Genomic DNA, 15972 nt, shown 5'->3' on the forward strand with positions numbered 1-15972 from the left:
GTAAACCATCAAAAATATACCCTGAATATGTATCAAGAGGAGTAGAAGAATATTTTGATGAGGATGATTGAGTGCTCAGTGAATCCAGTTGGTCCACATAAACACTGACAAGACAATCACATTACAATAAATGTGCATACAATAAACTTAATAAAGAAAACATTTAATGTGATTTATGTTATGTCCATGATGCATCACCATTCTTGGCAGATTTAGACAATCCATCCATCCATCTTTCAATTAAGTTAAATGAGGTGAAGTTTCAATACCTGGTGTTACTTTTTTCGGTGAATGCAGGTGGAAGATTTCTTGACAGGTCACTCTTCATGGAAATGACACTGGGTACTGGTGAACACCTGCCTTGATGATAGCTGGGGAGATCGGACAACATGCTGTATTATTACACCGCCTATTGACGGTCTTCTTGAAACAGTGTTGGACAATGTTGCCCTGGACAATGGCAAACAACATGGCTAGATAAAAAGGAGAGAAAGTTCGCTTCAACCAGAGTGTTTTGCTCCCACTTGTTTTTTTTTTCTGTGACGTTTCGGGTAATCACCCTTCTTCAGACGTGAAAACCCCATATAGGCCTATACAATTTCTGGGTGATCACATGACCCTCATTGCAGGTGGAAACAGTTGTCCTCAATAATCAGGCTCACAACCCAGACAGTCATTAGTTACAAAGCTGATGATTTTAAGTACATGGCTGGACAATACATCCACATCTAATTCAACATCTAATGATGATGATGACTTTTAGCAATACTGTACAATGATGGTATTGCCTGAGTGGATAAATTGCTGTAAGTCATTTGCTTCATGCATGTACAGTACAAGCAAATTATGGAGTAAGCTCTGAATCCTAAAGTTTTGAAGCATTCAAGCATTTTGAAGTCTCATGTACAGAGTAGGCCTACATGATCTCTGTGATTTCGTGAAGTAAAAAAAAATAACTTCAATTTTCGTGGTGCATTCACGTTATTGCCCGTTTTTCGTGGTTGGGCAACGAAACACTGCCTATTCATTTGAATTGCCCGACTGCTGCCTAGCGACCCACTAGTTTGACGCCCTTTCGGTACCGTCACATGGTAATCAAACATTTCAAACAAGCAATTTAGGGTTAGGGTTAGGTTAGTGTGTGTGTGTGTGTGTGTGTGTGTGTGTGTGTGTGTGTGTGTGTGTGTATAAGAGAGAGTGAAATATTGCTTTGCTTATCAATATTAAGGTGTTTGGAAATGGTATGAAGACTTTTAAATATTGAGATTCACTGCAGGAAAATAATGAGGAAAATAGAGTTAGTTGTCCACCTCTCTCTATCTCCTACCCTCAAACATACTCAGAACTTCACATGCAGGATGAAGGGAACATGAGGGTAGACTGTGACCATCTCCCCAAGAAGGTTATTGTGAGTAGCCTTTTTAATGTAGGCTATATTATATACAATGCCATAAATACCGATAGGCATCAGTGTCGGGCCCTCAGGCGTCAAAAAGTGCCCGGGCCCTTTTCAGATCCCAGTCCAGCCCTGCACACAACCATTTCTAATGTTTACAAAAAATGGTCCAAAAAAGAAAGAATATACAGTGAGCGGCAGTTCTGTGGGCAAAACTGACTTGTTGATGGCAGAGGTCAGAGGAGAATAGCCAGACTGGTTTGAGCTGATACAAAGAAAAAAATTAACCACATTACAACCGAGGTATGCATAAGAGAATATCTACAACACATCAAATCTTGAGACAAATGGGCTACAGCATCAGAAAACGACATTTGGTGCCACTCCTGTCAGCTAAGAACAGGAAAATGAGGCAACGATTTGCACAGGCTCACCATAAACGACATAGAAGATTGGAAAAATGTTGCTTGGTCTGATGAGTCTTGATATCCGCTGCAACACTCAGGTGGAAAGTTCAGAATTTGGCGTCAACAACATGAAAACATGGATCAACCCTGATTTACATAAACGGTAAAGCCTAACCGAGTATTGTTGCAGGCAGTTATATTAAGGCAGTTCTGAAGGCAAAAGGGGGTCCAGGCCAGCACTAGAGAGGTGTTCCTAATAAAGTGGCCAGTGAGTGTATATCAAGGATGTTAATACATTTGCTAATGTTAATACCCCTTCAAAAAGAATATGTAGAGAGGCTATTAGTTAGGCCTACTACAACTAGTGGCTTGAGGGTGAGAAAGTTGAGGCATTTGCAAACACTCCTGCAGTCCTGACTGACAGTAAGTAATACTGTACTCACCTTTCACCCCCTTCAGTGTCCTCTGTAGAAGGACTCCCCGTGGAAGTGTTAGAAACTATGATCTCATACTTGGTTTCCTGCAAAGGGTGGTTTGGGAGAGGTCCTGGTTCTGTTCTGATGTCCTCATCCTCCATTTCTCTGATGGCTGTTGTGCTGGGATGCCCCACATTTCCCGTAGCGCTCTTTTTAGCCATAGTGATGTCATCTGGTTCCTCACTATGAAGAGGGTCCTCCGCCGCGCTTTCATCTGCGTTCATCAGGCCAGGCTCTTATGCTGGAGGAAAGTACTCTGATGTTAGACTACTTCACAATCTCAGTCAGCTCTGGTTGAATAATTATTGATGGTCTTAGAGATCATAATAACAGTGATGCACAGTCTTGCAGGGAATCTGCAATTATAGGCCTAATGCCATCAACTATGGCTTCATGGCTAGGCCTATTGACAAGATTGACAGTTTTGGGTTGAGGTTATTTTCTTTTAAATGATTGTTATTATTATTACTGCAGTTTTGAATGATATGAGGACGCAAGTAACAATAAGAACAGGGATGTCAGGCCCTGGAGCCTGTACCACGAAGCTGGCTGACACGAAGCTGGACTAACCCATACTACTAAAGGTGGATATGCTTGAACCCTTGTAGGCTGCCATCAATTTACAGCATCAATTGGTATTGGCAGGTTGGGGTACATTTTTAAACTATAACATATTGATGTGAAACTTCCTCAGTTGGTAACCCACATTAAGGGTGGGCGATATGATGATATTAAATCGTGAATCGTGAAATTGAGTACAAGATCATCTTGAATCTGTCAAATTGAGGAAATCGTAGATCATCTTGCACTGAGGATGTCTTATGATTGATGTGTTACCACCCATTTTATTACAAACAATATTTCAGTACACATGACCTCATTTGCATATTTAATTCAGAATACTTGCAATTTTACTTTTCTGAAATATGATGATTAAATATGCAAATGAGGTCATTTGTACTGAAATATGTAATACATTCTGTGGTAACACATTATATATACACATATACATACATACACATATACAGTATACATATACATAGCCTATACATATACATATACATATACACACATAGGCCTATACAGTATCTCCTAATCACATTAAAAATCTACCCTCATCAATTTAGTGGAACATATTTTTTTCCAAGGCCATAAGTAGCAGATTTTACCCTTGGAATGGCAAAACGCATTAGTATTAATATAATTTGTGAATCATTACTTTTGCAATGTTTTAAATGTTTCCAGTGATTTGCTATTTTCTTTACTTGATTTATTATTTTAAGTCATTCTAATTATCTAGCTTGAACAGAGGGTGCAGAGGGTGGTGAGGACAGCAGAAAAGATGACCAGATCTCCCCTACCAGCCATTCAGGACCTGTACACTTCACACTGTTCCAAGAGAGCGATGAACATTATCAAAGACCCCACTCACCCATCACATAAACTGTTCTCCTTACTACAATCAGGGAGGCACTACCGCAGAGTGCTATGCAGCACAATCAGACTGAGAAACAGCTTCTTTCCACAAGCTGTCACACCGTCAATCAAGGTCCATCAACTGACGGTGCCTGCATTCTGAATTGGTCTGAATATGTCCAATATTCTTCAGCAACTATGCTAGTATTACCTGTTACTCTGGAAATGTATAACTTTAGAGTAGCCTAATAGGCTAAGCTACAGTAGGCTCCAATAGGCCTACATTTCAGATAGGCCTGACCTTTCTGATGAAAACATACAAAAACAAACGTTAAGGAAGTAATGCCCAACAAACAAAAATCACAGTTATAATACCAGAGATTCTAGGATAACACTGCCAGGTGAAGCAACTTCCACATGTCAGTCCTTTCATGTCTTAAGTCTAAAACGTAGGCCTTTGTTGCCCATTATTTTCATCATAATTTCATTCATTTCAATCAATTTCTGCAAGCCACCTAAATAAACTGTATTTTGCACTCCATAAAAACTTGACAATAGGCCTAGGTAGGCCTAGGCTAGGGCCTATAGGCTATTTGAATTGACATTCTTAAAAGTAAAAGAACACTTACAGTAACAGGACACTTTGTAAAAGGACACTTAAAGTAGGCCTAGATTTTAAAAAATGTTCATAGCCTACCTTAAGGCAGTGATTAGCTAATGACTCAGTTCTACTGTTCTAAGCTACTTTTTCATTTCAAGTGGTCGGGTCCTTGTTAAGTCCTGCAGTAGTCTTGTTATTGGCTATCTACAAGCACGGCTACCTCTGTCGGCACTTCTTTTGCTTTCGTTTGACTTACCTGCTTTCACCGTCAACTGCATGGGCACGTTCGTAATAGGCCTGTGTTCAATGTCCTTTTCATATCATTACACAAACAATCACTAAATACACGGCTGTCAAAACAGTTGCTCTCTGCGCGGATATCCACACTGCCAAAACGAACACAGACTTGCCTGATGCTCTCTGGGGAATTCCTTTACATTCCAAGTCAAGTGGCGATGTTCAAGTGGATAAAATCATACTGTAAGCTAGTTCAGTGTTTATCCACTGCAACACCGGTTTTACCTGTTCCCTGGTGGGTGGATGCTAATCGGAAACATTAGGCCACAATTCTGATTTAAAGACCTGCTTTGTAGTGACAGGCAGACACTCCTGAGTGCAAGCTTGATCATAAACACATGCACGCACGCACACACGCACGCACGCACACGCACACACACACACACACACACACACACACACACACACACACACACACACACACCACAACGTGGCCTAAACACAAGACCCTGGCATATAGAAAAATAGTTATTTGAGGACACAGGCCGTTGGTATGGTCTTGTCTGACTGGAACTGACCACAAGATAAGATCTGGCCAGAGCGATGTTATCACCATCTCCCTGGGAAACTGGAGCGGCCTCCCCAGGTCAACCCTCATGGACCACTCACCACCAGGTGAGAGAAGTCTTGGTGTTGCTCTCTGGGCTTGGGGCTCTCCCCAGCTCTAGCAATATAAGGGTGGGCCGTCTCGCTGGGGCAGGAGGTTGGCTGTTGGCCTGTTGCCACATACATTACATTATTACATTACATTTCACTTAGCTGACGCTTTCATTTGTTCAAAGCGACTTACAACTATTATTTTTCAGGATATTGGTTACAGTCCCTGGAGCAATGTGGGGTTAGGTGCCTTGCTCAAGGGCACTTCAGCCATGGATGGAGGTGTAGGGAGAGGTCGTGGGGGATTCGAACCGGCAACCCCTAGATTGAAAGACCAACTCTCTAACCACTAGGCCATGGCTGCCCATACACACACCCATACGCACGCAAGCACACACACACGCGCGAGCGCACACCCACACGCACACACACACATGACCCGGGCATATAGAAAAGCAATTAAAATTATAGCTCATAATATACACCCTCAAGTTCCTTTCTCCCTACTTGTGAATTTCTGTGTATGTTTTTGAGGGTAAGAGATACACAGAGAGAAAGATAAGGTGACAGTCAAGAAAGTGAGTAAACTCAGTCCAAGCTCTTGGATTGAGCAACTAGCAGTCTTCTCGTCCATGGTTGCAACATTGATGCACAACTGGATGATTGAAATATATCTGCACTCCTTTTTCCATATAATTTACCCTCTGCCTTGTCTACCCAAGATGTGATAAGTATTGTGTCAAAGAGCGAAGGAGGCTGAAGGGGCAGAGTGGAGTTCCAGCACATCACCTGACCTGCCACCCAATACGTATAATGTGGGTCCCCTTTGTCCGTGGGCCAGGGACAAGTGACCCACACACTCAGGCTTCGTTGGTGTACCACACACACACACACACACACACACACACACACACACACACACACACACACACACACACACACACACACACACACACACACACACACAAAGGCTTCCTTGGTGTGCTTGAATGCATATTATGATTTTGATCATTGTGTGATCTACATGAATGTGTATAAATAGTGCTGTAAGGCAAAAAACAGTAGCAGTGAAATACTCAGTGGAGGATATAATGCAATGTCTTGGGACTGTTGAAATAAAGGTGCTACAGGTTTGATTCCTTGTTGTTCACCTTTGAACCTCATGCTACTCTCAGTATTCTGAGTGGCTTCTCACATGTTTGCTTTTCTGAATGTGTAGTTGAACAGTTGGATGTTGTGAAGCATTTGGTATAAAGGGATTTAGGGATGAATGTGATAAGAAATGAAGAGTTCAGATGCAAAAAACCCTAAGTGACTTTTCAGAAAATAATCTTAATTCATTTTTATTTAATACAAAGCTATCAAAATGTCATATTTTTTTATTTTATTTATGTAATACAACTATTTATATGTATTATCAAGTACATAAATGTAAACCAAACGAACAACGGGCTTCTCTAAAATACAGAAGTGCAGGTCTTCAGAAATGGAGTTAGGGGATTTTGCATCTGAACACTTCAAATACAATTAATTCTGTCAATCATCCTAAATAGAAAGAACACTTTGATTTCGGACAGGAGCTTGAAGACGAGCTCCCTGGTGTTAGAAGGCACCAATGAGATTGACAGGAAACCCATCACCATCAGTTTGCCAACAGGTTTGCCTTTTGAATATGCTCCCACGGCTTCAGAGATATTGATTCATATTGTTTACCGCCTCAGATGCACACTGGGACGAAATAGATTAAATAAATAGATAAAATAAATCAAGTACAAATGCAGACTCTGCTCTGGCACTCCTCATTTCCAGGTGGCATAATACCACTGGTGTAAACAATCACCTTTGTGGTAGCAGTACATTGCTCAGGTATGTAAACTGGGGCCTGGACAGCTATCATTTGCAACTCTTTCACTTTTACTCCACTTTTAAAATTGAGCTGGTGGAATTATTCCACTTTGTAGTAGGGTACCCTGTGCAAATCAGCTGGTTTTGGATGTTAAAAACGATTTATTTATTTTTTTGCTCAAACTGATAGAAAAGGGGTAGAAAAAGACATTCCACTTTGACTTCAAATTTTTACCCCCCATTTTTACCTTTTTATGACATAATCTTTGGGGCGGAGGCTCATTGTCAGTATAGGCCCATAATAAAGGCCTAAACTAACGGGACAAAGTTAGACCAACATTTTTTGACACAAGACAAAGAAGGTATTTTAAAGCCAAGTTCTGAAATTGTAGGGCAGTCTAGAGGACCGAGAGTGATCAACAAGAAGAGTGACACACTATAAAAGCCTAACAGGACCAGAGATCAGTGAGTATTTTTTTAATACAGATTTTAATACAGATTTAATACACAATATGAAAAAACCCAGAACTGAGTCCTTTTGTTGTCGGTTCGCTTAAAGAGGACTGAGTTTGGTTCATTTAAAGGGGACCAGGTGTGAAAACCCTATAAGATTTCCAGACCCTTGTGCGAGCTCACGAAGTTGAGCGGAAATGCACGAAGGGTCTGTGTGAGAGCCAGGCTAGTCTCTAGAGCTCTCCTTAATTGATTATACCTAGTCACAAGTGTAACTTGTCAGCACTCTAAGCGAACTGAAACCACATCAATAAAGGTCTCAGTGAGGCTCATTTCCGAGGGGTCTGGGTACACTTTGGTAGCCAGGCCATGCCCTCCTAGTGATGCAACAACCTCAGCGTTGCTTCTAAGTCAGGCCAAGAGCAACACAATATCGATTCTGAGTTCCCAAAAATATGGGAACTCCTCCCACTTTGTCGGGAAGCATACAACCATTAGCAAACCAAGGGAGGCAGGTTGACCATGCTGTTTGGGAAATGTTAATTGTTATGTTCTTTGTCGGACCGAGTCTCGAAGAGATTTGAAAGTCGATGATAGGCTAACACTTTGGAGCATTCACATTATGTACAGAAAATGCTGAGTCACAGGTCTGTGTTCACTTAAATGGCTGAAGGGGACAAGGTGTGAAAACCCTACGTTACTCAAGAAAGACAACACAGATTTTAAGTACATTAGCTGACTTGTGCTACTGCTAAACTTTATTGCGTTTTTGTAAAACAATCAAAACAAGAACAGAAAAACAATGACTGATTGCTACAACAGTAATATACATACTATACACATTTTGCATTATACCATCTTATGTCAATAATAATAGCCTACTAATACAACAATGTTGAGGTGGGAAAATGTGCACAATTTATATCGAGGCACCTCACGAGATAGTACTATATGCTATCACACATTGTACGAAAAATATCATATTACAGTGGTATGACAAAACATAGTAGGCCTATAGATTTTGTGTCCTAAATTTTATTTTTTGTCTTGGAGTTTTTTTTTTTAAATCAAATCAGTCCATTTTCTCATACAGTGCAGAGTAGCATACTCCGAAACCTGAGAATGTGCTTGGTAGACGGTCATGTAATTTTTGCAATGCATCCACAATTGCCTGAAAAGGATTTGTTGCTGTAGCTGATGCAATTTTAATAGTTTTATGGATTTCTTGTGGTGGAATTGCTGGTAGATATACAAATCCGAGGAGCATCACCGTTACTGTAACAGCACATTTATTTAACATGATTCTCCTCTCCACTATTTTCTTAGCCCTCTCTCTGATGTCACTGTCAGTTAGTTGCTGATTTTGTTCAGTCTGTCTAATTTTGTGCATTTCATCCTGAATGGCCAGCTCCACTAGCACCATAATCTCATTGGTGTAGTAGTCTGCACCACCCGCACGGTTGTACTCCACTATCTGTTCTATGGTGTTAAGTAGATTTGCTACTTCTGTTTTCTTGCTTTTCCCCCCTTCTTCCTGAGTCCAATGTTTGTTGTCTATGACATGATAGTTATTATGGCATTTCTCTACAATGTCCTTTAGTGTAGTTCCCTTTCTCTGAGTGTCCTGTCCACCATTGACAAACTCTTGAATAGTCTTCCCCTCCAAATCTTCACCATGTGTGAAAAGAATTACTGCATGCTTAAATGCATCATCTGAAAATATATGTGTAATCTTCTTCATAGTTTGCTGTTCATGCTCTGTATGTCTTCCTACTCTTAACACTATAACAAATGCATGAGGACCTGGTGCACTGGCAAAGATGCATTTTGATACCTCTGTAATTAGTGTGTCTTCTGGAATTCCAGGGTCAAAGAATCCAGGAGTGTCAATCACTGTGTACTTTCTCCCATTGATAATCTTGGAATGTGATATACATTGGTTTGTTACGCCATGCTGACAGCTACCCACTGTGAAGACTTCTTCTCCCAGGATGCTGTTTCCAGCGCTGCTTTTGCCATCTCCCGTCTTCCCGAAAAGGACAATCCTCCTCTCACCTAACAATAGAGACAACAAAACAGAATAAATTAGAATGGTACTCAGAGAGTCCAAGACCATGATTGGTTTTGAAATCATTCAAATAATAACAGAAGAAAGGAAATAATCCATATTAGTCCCAAAACTAATACATTCAAAAGGGGACAGGTCTTTTCGTCTAATGCATTCTTCTGAGGGGACCATTCGTATGAAACGTGGGACCATTCGTATAAGCCATGGGATGTTTAGTCAAGGAAGTTCCATCTACCGCAAAGACCTACGAAACCTTAAATTTGATCTAAACATTCTTAGGTTTGAACTCAACGTCCCTTAAGACTGCCTAGGCCGGGGGTCGGCAACATGCGGCCAAAGAAAGTAGATCTAACAAGAAGCGTCATTTTGTTTCTTTTCCGGTATCCACTTTATGTCGGGTGAACGCCCCTTTAGGAGACCTTCGGTTAGGAGACCTTCGGAGTCCTGAGGTTGAGAATCAATGAAGTCCCCTTAGCGCTGTAGATGGCGGTAGCACCCGTCGTGTGCAAACACCACGAAAAGAGAAGAAGAAGGAGGGACAACGCCCCCTTAGGAGACCGAATTTTGAGCACTCGCTTTTGCATTGAGTGGGCGTGTTTTGAGTCCTCTTTATTAAATATCCAACCTCTTTGATGCAGCTCTTTAGCACCTTCCTAGTGGCTCTCTGGAGCGTTTGCAAAAATGTGTGAATTTTTTTAATTGTTTTTTTTTTTTTTTTTAATAGTTTCTTAGGGGGTAAGCATGACAAAGACATTATGCAGTAAAATATATGTAAGCCTAGTTGTAAATATATTAAAAATACCGAATTTCAGAATGGCGCCAAATAGCAAAATTGCATCATAGCCTCGCACGGGCGAGTTGTAGGCTACACAAACTAGTGTGTGAGTGATGGCTGACGCGCCATGTCTATCGCTGATAGCTAGGGAAATAGGTGACCCGATACTTCAGTTTGTGATACAAGCGCCAGAATCGGTACAGATACTCCTTAGACATTACTATTTTCAAAAAGTACGCGGGCCACTTCAAATTCAAGATGGTTGCCCATTTTCCAAGATGGCTGCCAGAAAGTCCTGTGGGAACACTGCAGGATATACTAGAGCAATTGTTCAAATAGTGATGTGAGCACCAAACGTGTTACAAATACTCTTCAGACACAACTCTGTTGTTAAGGTGTATGGACCATTTGAAATTCAAGATGGCCACCCATTCACCTAATGCAGAAGTTCCATAACTGAAAAACGTTTAAATTCTGATAGAAGCACCAAACTCGGCACAAATACTCCTTAGACATGATCCTTTTGGAAAAAAAAAATAGCCTACTTTAAACATGACAAGGCCATGTATAATCCAAGATGGCTACCATTGCTTCTTATTAATGGAGACATTTTCATAATCTCTGATTTGAGGACATTTGAGAGATAACCATAATCCCTTTGATGTATTTAGATTATCTTGTTGTCTTAAAGTATAGGAAATTTAAAATGTCCCAATACTCACACTGGCAGCTATAGCCATCTGCAGGTCAGAAGATCAGATCATACCTTTCATGGTACTATGAATGCCATCCATATTTTGTTAGCTGTTGGGAAATGTGCAATGGGTGGAAGGGCTGTCCAGAAAATTGTGGTGGCCATGTTGGAAATTGATCAGCCATCTTATATTTCAATTGACATCTTTTTGTCATGTCATGGGGTATTTGTACCAAGTTTGATGCTTGTATCACTATTTTATCAAATGTTTCAGTCACCTTACACATATGTATGGTGGCCACCTAGGAAAATGGGCGGCCATCTTGGATTTCAAGTGGCCTGCATGCCTTTTCAACAGATGTGTGTCTAAGGAGTATCTATGACGATTTAGGTGCTTGTATGACCATTTGAACAGTTGTTTCAGTTGCTAATTCATATTTGTATGGTGGCCATCGTGGAAAATGGGCAGCCATCTTGAATTTGATGTGGCCCGCGTACTTTTTGAAAATAGTAATGTCTAAGGAGTACCTGTACCGATTTTGGCGCTTGTATCACAAACTGAAGTATCGGGTCTTAAAAAGGCTCTAAGCCTCCTAGCTATGAGGGGAAGGGAACGATGTTACGTTTGACATGCTGCTGCGATTGACTTCGTGGCATTTGAGAATTTAAAAATGGTAGGCCTATTATCAATTTTACTCATTCACAAGGCGGACATAGGCCGAAATTACCAGTAGGCTATGTGTGAAATTATTTATCTCCTGCTCACTGCACCCGAGAATCACACGTTTTAAAAGTTCACATCTCAGGACTCACGTCTTCACACTATATGAGCCGAGGGAAGGATGCGAGCAGAATGCTCTCTCTGTGCGACATGACAGGCTCGTTTTCTGAAACTGCAGATGAAAAAACGCGGAAGGGAAAGGCGCAACACAGATGGATGTGTGTGCGCTCAAGAGCGACTCGTTCTCCCTGTCAATTTGTGCATGTGTAGTGTCAAATCGGGTTGCACTACTTCTACCTTATTATTTACTCACGAGGGACGACCAGGAATTCCATTTCGATTTAAGACCCTACGGTTGCAGATCTTAAGATGGTCGTGAGGTGAAATCGCTTGTTAATCCATGTAGGCTACACAAAGCAAGACTCACGATTGACCTCCGATTGAACAAGAAATCTGCCAGATTCCCAAAGCGTGCAAGTGACAAATCATGTCAGAATCGGGGGAGAGTCGCACGACTGGCATTAGGCTACTTGACTTGTCATTTCCCTACCTTTCCAAAAGGCTGCCGTTTTATTTTAATAATTGCAAGCTGCGTTTTAACAACAGGCTGTGTGTTTTTTTGCGCTCTTGATTGTTATTGAACAGCGAGTTCTATTGTTATTGAAGTTTGAAGAGAACATTTCATTTCCACACGGAAAATTAGCCTCGCAACGCCATCCTATGTACTCCACCCAAAGATTTTGGCTCCGCACATTGTCTAGCAAAAGCCACAAGCTCGGTTCTCTCAGTGTTTAGCCAATCAGCAAACAGTTGAGAGTGGTGACATAGAACTCACCCGTGAGCTCCGTTACTGATTGGTTAAGGTAACTATATTCACACTCTCGTTTTGTTATTTGTATGCTTTTGCGACGCTATATTGTAACAGGCATGCTAATAAAGCACAATATGGGTTTCAATTTGAATTTGGAACTCCAATTAATTTAAATGATATAGTAAAATCAGACCATCTACCACCCTCCACGGAGACGGATTCCTCATGGCTTTTGCCAGACTGATTGACGGAGTCAACAGTCGGCTTTTCGCCTAGGCTAACGGAAAATAGCCTGAGACTCCAAAATGAAATAAAAAGATGAGACAAAAATATGAAATTCTTGTATATCTATAATTTCATCAGTGCAACAAAACTTAGCACATTAATATTGTAATGGAAGTTAGGCTACACTTGAAGCAGTAATAATAGGCCTATCGTTCATAGTCACGTGATGCGTAATTCTATCCAAGATGCGCTGCAGGGAAAATAATCACTTAATCATGAATGTTCATTTTGCACTTAGTCATTAGGTGTACAGTTAGCCTATGTTTTGATGGTCTATGTTGCCTTATAGGCTTTTAGATTTGTGCGGCTCCAGACAGGTATGGGTTTTGTTTTTTTGGGCCAAAATCTCTCATTTTGGGTTGCCGACCCCTGGCCTAGGCTATAATGTTGAATAGGTTTGTTGGAAATCGTCCTTCAAGCCTTCAGGCTGCCTACTTTGTTTTGTTTGTAAACCAGCTGTATTAACACTCATTTTAACTGTTTTTGTTGATTTAAACATGTAATTTAATGCCCTTTTTAACTGTAGGCCCCTAAAGGCAATGTTCTTTAGCAATTATTTTATTTGTATTAGGCCTCGTTATTAAATAAGCTGGTAGCTGCCTATTTTGAGATTCAAGGATTTATTGTCATTGTCAAAAAGGCAACGAAATTGTGTTTGGGGTACAACACTTAGTAGCAGCAGGTTTTCAAGTGAAGCGCAATAAGGTTTTGTTTTAGTTTTTGTTGGAAATCGTCAGTACTTGTCAGATACTTGTAATTTGCACTCTTGCTGGAATCGGTTGCTTCTCACACGCACGATGACGAGACATAAAACAAAACCCGCGGGTGTAAACACACAAGGTTTCACGTTACGCAAACAAAATAGACACACATGAAATAAGCCTACCCAGCACATATCCCCAGCACAATATTGCAACACACACTTTGCACAATGATATTAACTGAGTACAATGTTCTTGCAATATTCTTCCAAGCGTGCGCTCTCTTGAAGGTGATTACGTTGAAGAAAAGTCCGTTTTCACTTCGCAATTCCAGAGCAAATCAGCTAGTACTGCGCTGCTCGCTTGCTGGTCAATAAAGGTTGAGCTGAACCGTGTCGTGTGCGTGTGCAAGTGTGTACCAACGTCTGTCCATGCCACGTGATGCACAGACAGTTCACAAAATCACCAAGTCATAAAGTCTTTAAAATCAGTGAAACGGTGAGAAGGTTTTTTTTTTAACCGAGTTGCAACCATGCACGTTTTCTGTGGAAAACATCAGGTCATCATGGCAACAACAGGCTTGCTGAAAATGATGACGAACACATTCAGAATACATTTCTTAATGGGAAGTTGTTGAGAACAAATGATTCGCTAATTGGCCTGCCATCTGTGTTCAGTGGAGCAGCAACATAACTTGTTGTAGGGGCTACATTTAAGATTCAGAAATAGGTTAGTCTATTTGTATACCTATCCAATTACATTCCCTGACTATCTAATTTCCTAAAGGTTGGAGCAGGCATCATCCACAGTTTTTATCTTCTTTTAAGGGTGCTGACCTAAATATTGTAAAACTGAAAAATGAGAAAAGGTCGCACCATGCATAGGTTTCTTTATTACACAGACGCGTTTCAACGTTCTGCCTTAATCAGTGCACACTATATACAAGTGACGACAGGACTTAAATACCCACATCCATCCCATTCCATTTCCCCACCACCCAATGGGGGCTCAATGATAATTTACATCAATTATTTCATTACATCAAGCACATAGGAGATCAGTGAATCACAGTCAAACACTGGCAACAAGAAAAGAAAAACAACCACAACCATGGCCGTAGCCAGGAGTTTGAAATAAGGGAGGTCCATAGTGCGTGCGCAGCGCTCCAGAATTTTTTTAAAGGTTCACTGTAGGATGTTGCCCTAGTATCTATTGCAACTATGTTGCTCATTGAAACTGTGCTGTCTTCAGTTTTGGTCTTTTCATGAATATTTGCCAAATAATTAACTAATATTTACTAGTATGACCACAGTTTACAGTATTTTTTGCAGCTAAAAATATCTATTTCTGGAAATTCAAAATGGCGGACAATTGAGAAGATCCCCTTTTTCATGTTTGAAAAGTCCAATTTTCCCAGTCATAATGAATACCTAGAATTTGATGGTGGCGCAAAGTATTGATGAAAAAGGTAACGTTGTGAATGGGCAACATTAATTCTGGAAATAAACTACTAAAATTATTACACAGTGCACCTTTAAAGGAATATGCCATTTTTGCAATCGATTGTCTACTGATGACCAGTTCATTTTGCAACTACTGTTTGTAGATGTTAATTACCGAGTCAGGGACACACACTTGTCATAAAAATACTGTTGGAAAGGCCAGAATGAGACCTTTCCAGTGGTACCACACACTCACCCATTCACAAAAGCTATGTAAATAAAAACGCCAATTGAAATGTGTATGCAAAAACTAAGATTAAAGTGGTGGTTCGCTATTTTAGACATTAAAGTGGTGGTTCGCTATTTTAGACATTAAGCCCTGTTTGTGTGACTTCTGGGGTGAAGTAGAGATGCTCTCATCACAATTTTGACATTTGGTGCTGAACGGAGCATTTGGGTATCCAAGACTGAAGCCCCCCCACCTTTACATTGACTCCAATAGAGCACTCAAGCAATCGATTATAAAATGGCATTAAACTTTCGTTCGAGAAGACATGGAACTCACCGTGTGGTCAGTGGTAGACAGCGATAAGTTGACCCTTGTAAAATAGTCAGCGGTTCCACAAGAACTTAGCTAATGCCAAAAGGAATACAACCCTAAGACCTGTTTGGTGCGCTAATTTGACGGATAGAGCTCCAAGTGAACCTTTTATGCTTTCGGTAAGCCCCGAGGTGCACCTGCGAGTGAATTTGTCCATTGCGCTGAAAGGTTAATGAAATCCGTACAGTAGGCGTAGATGACCGCGAGCCAAACAATTGCCAATGTCGGCATGACTCGATTGTTTTGAAATATACGGCAGCGCCAAAAGAGTTTGAAAAGTTATGTGGCTCTGTTTCAAATCAGTCAGATCGTTGCAACACAAAATTAGGCTCACTGTCGCATCTCTTTGAGTGGACGTCCCACTATGCCACGAGCAGTGCACCCTT

The 15972-nt window shown here is 40.8% G+C and overlaps 1 protein-coding gene across 1 annotated transcript in view; it reads right to left on the reverse strand.

Moving 5' to 3' along the window:
• Positions 1 to 8552: 8552 nt before the first annotated feature.
• Positions 8553 to 15972, reverse strand: part of LOC134460722 (uncharacterized) — a 117873-nt gene continuing 110453 nt past the window's right edge. Inside the window, exon 7 of the mRNA XM_063213228.1 lies at positions 8553 to 9543. Coding sequence (XP_063069298.1) covers positions 8561 to 9543 — 983 coding nt within the window. The 3' untranslated portion in view covers positions 8553 to 8560. The remainder of the gene's footprint in view (positions 9544 to 15972) is intronic.

The sequence above is a fragment of the Engraulis encrasicolus genome, chromosome 13 (genome assembly GCF_034702125.1).
Source record: "Engraulis encrasicolus isolate BLACKSEA-1 chromosome 13, IST_EnEncr_1.0, whole genome shotgun sequence".
Taxonomy (NCBI): domain Eukaryota; kingdom Metazoa; phylum Chordata; class Actinopteri; order Clupeiformes; family Engraulidae; genus Engraulis; species Engraulis encrasicolus.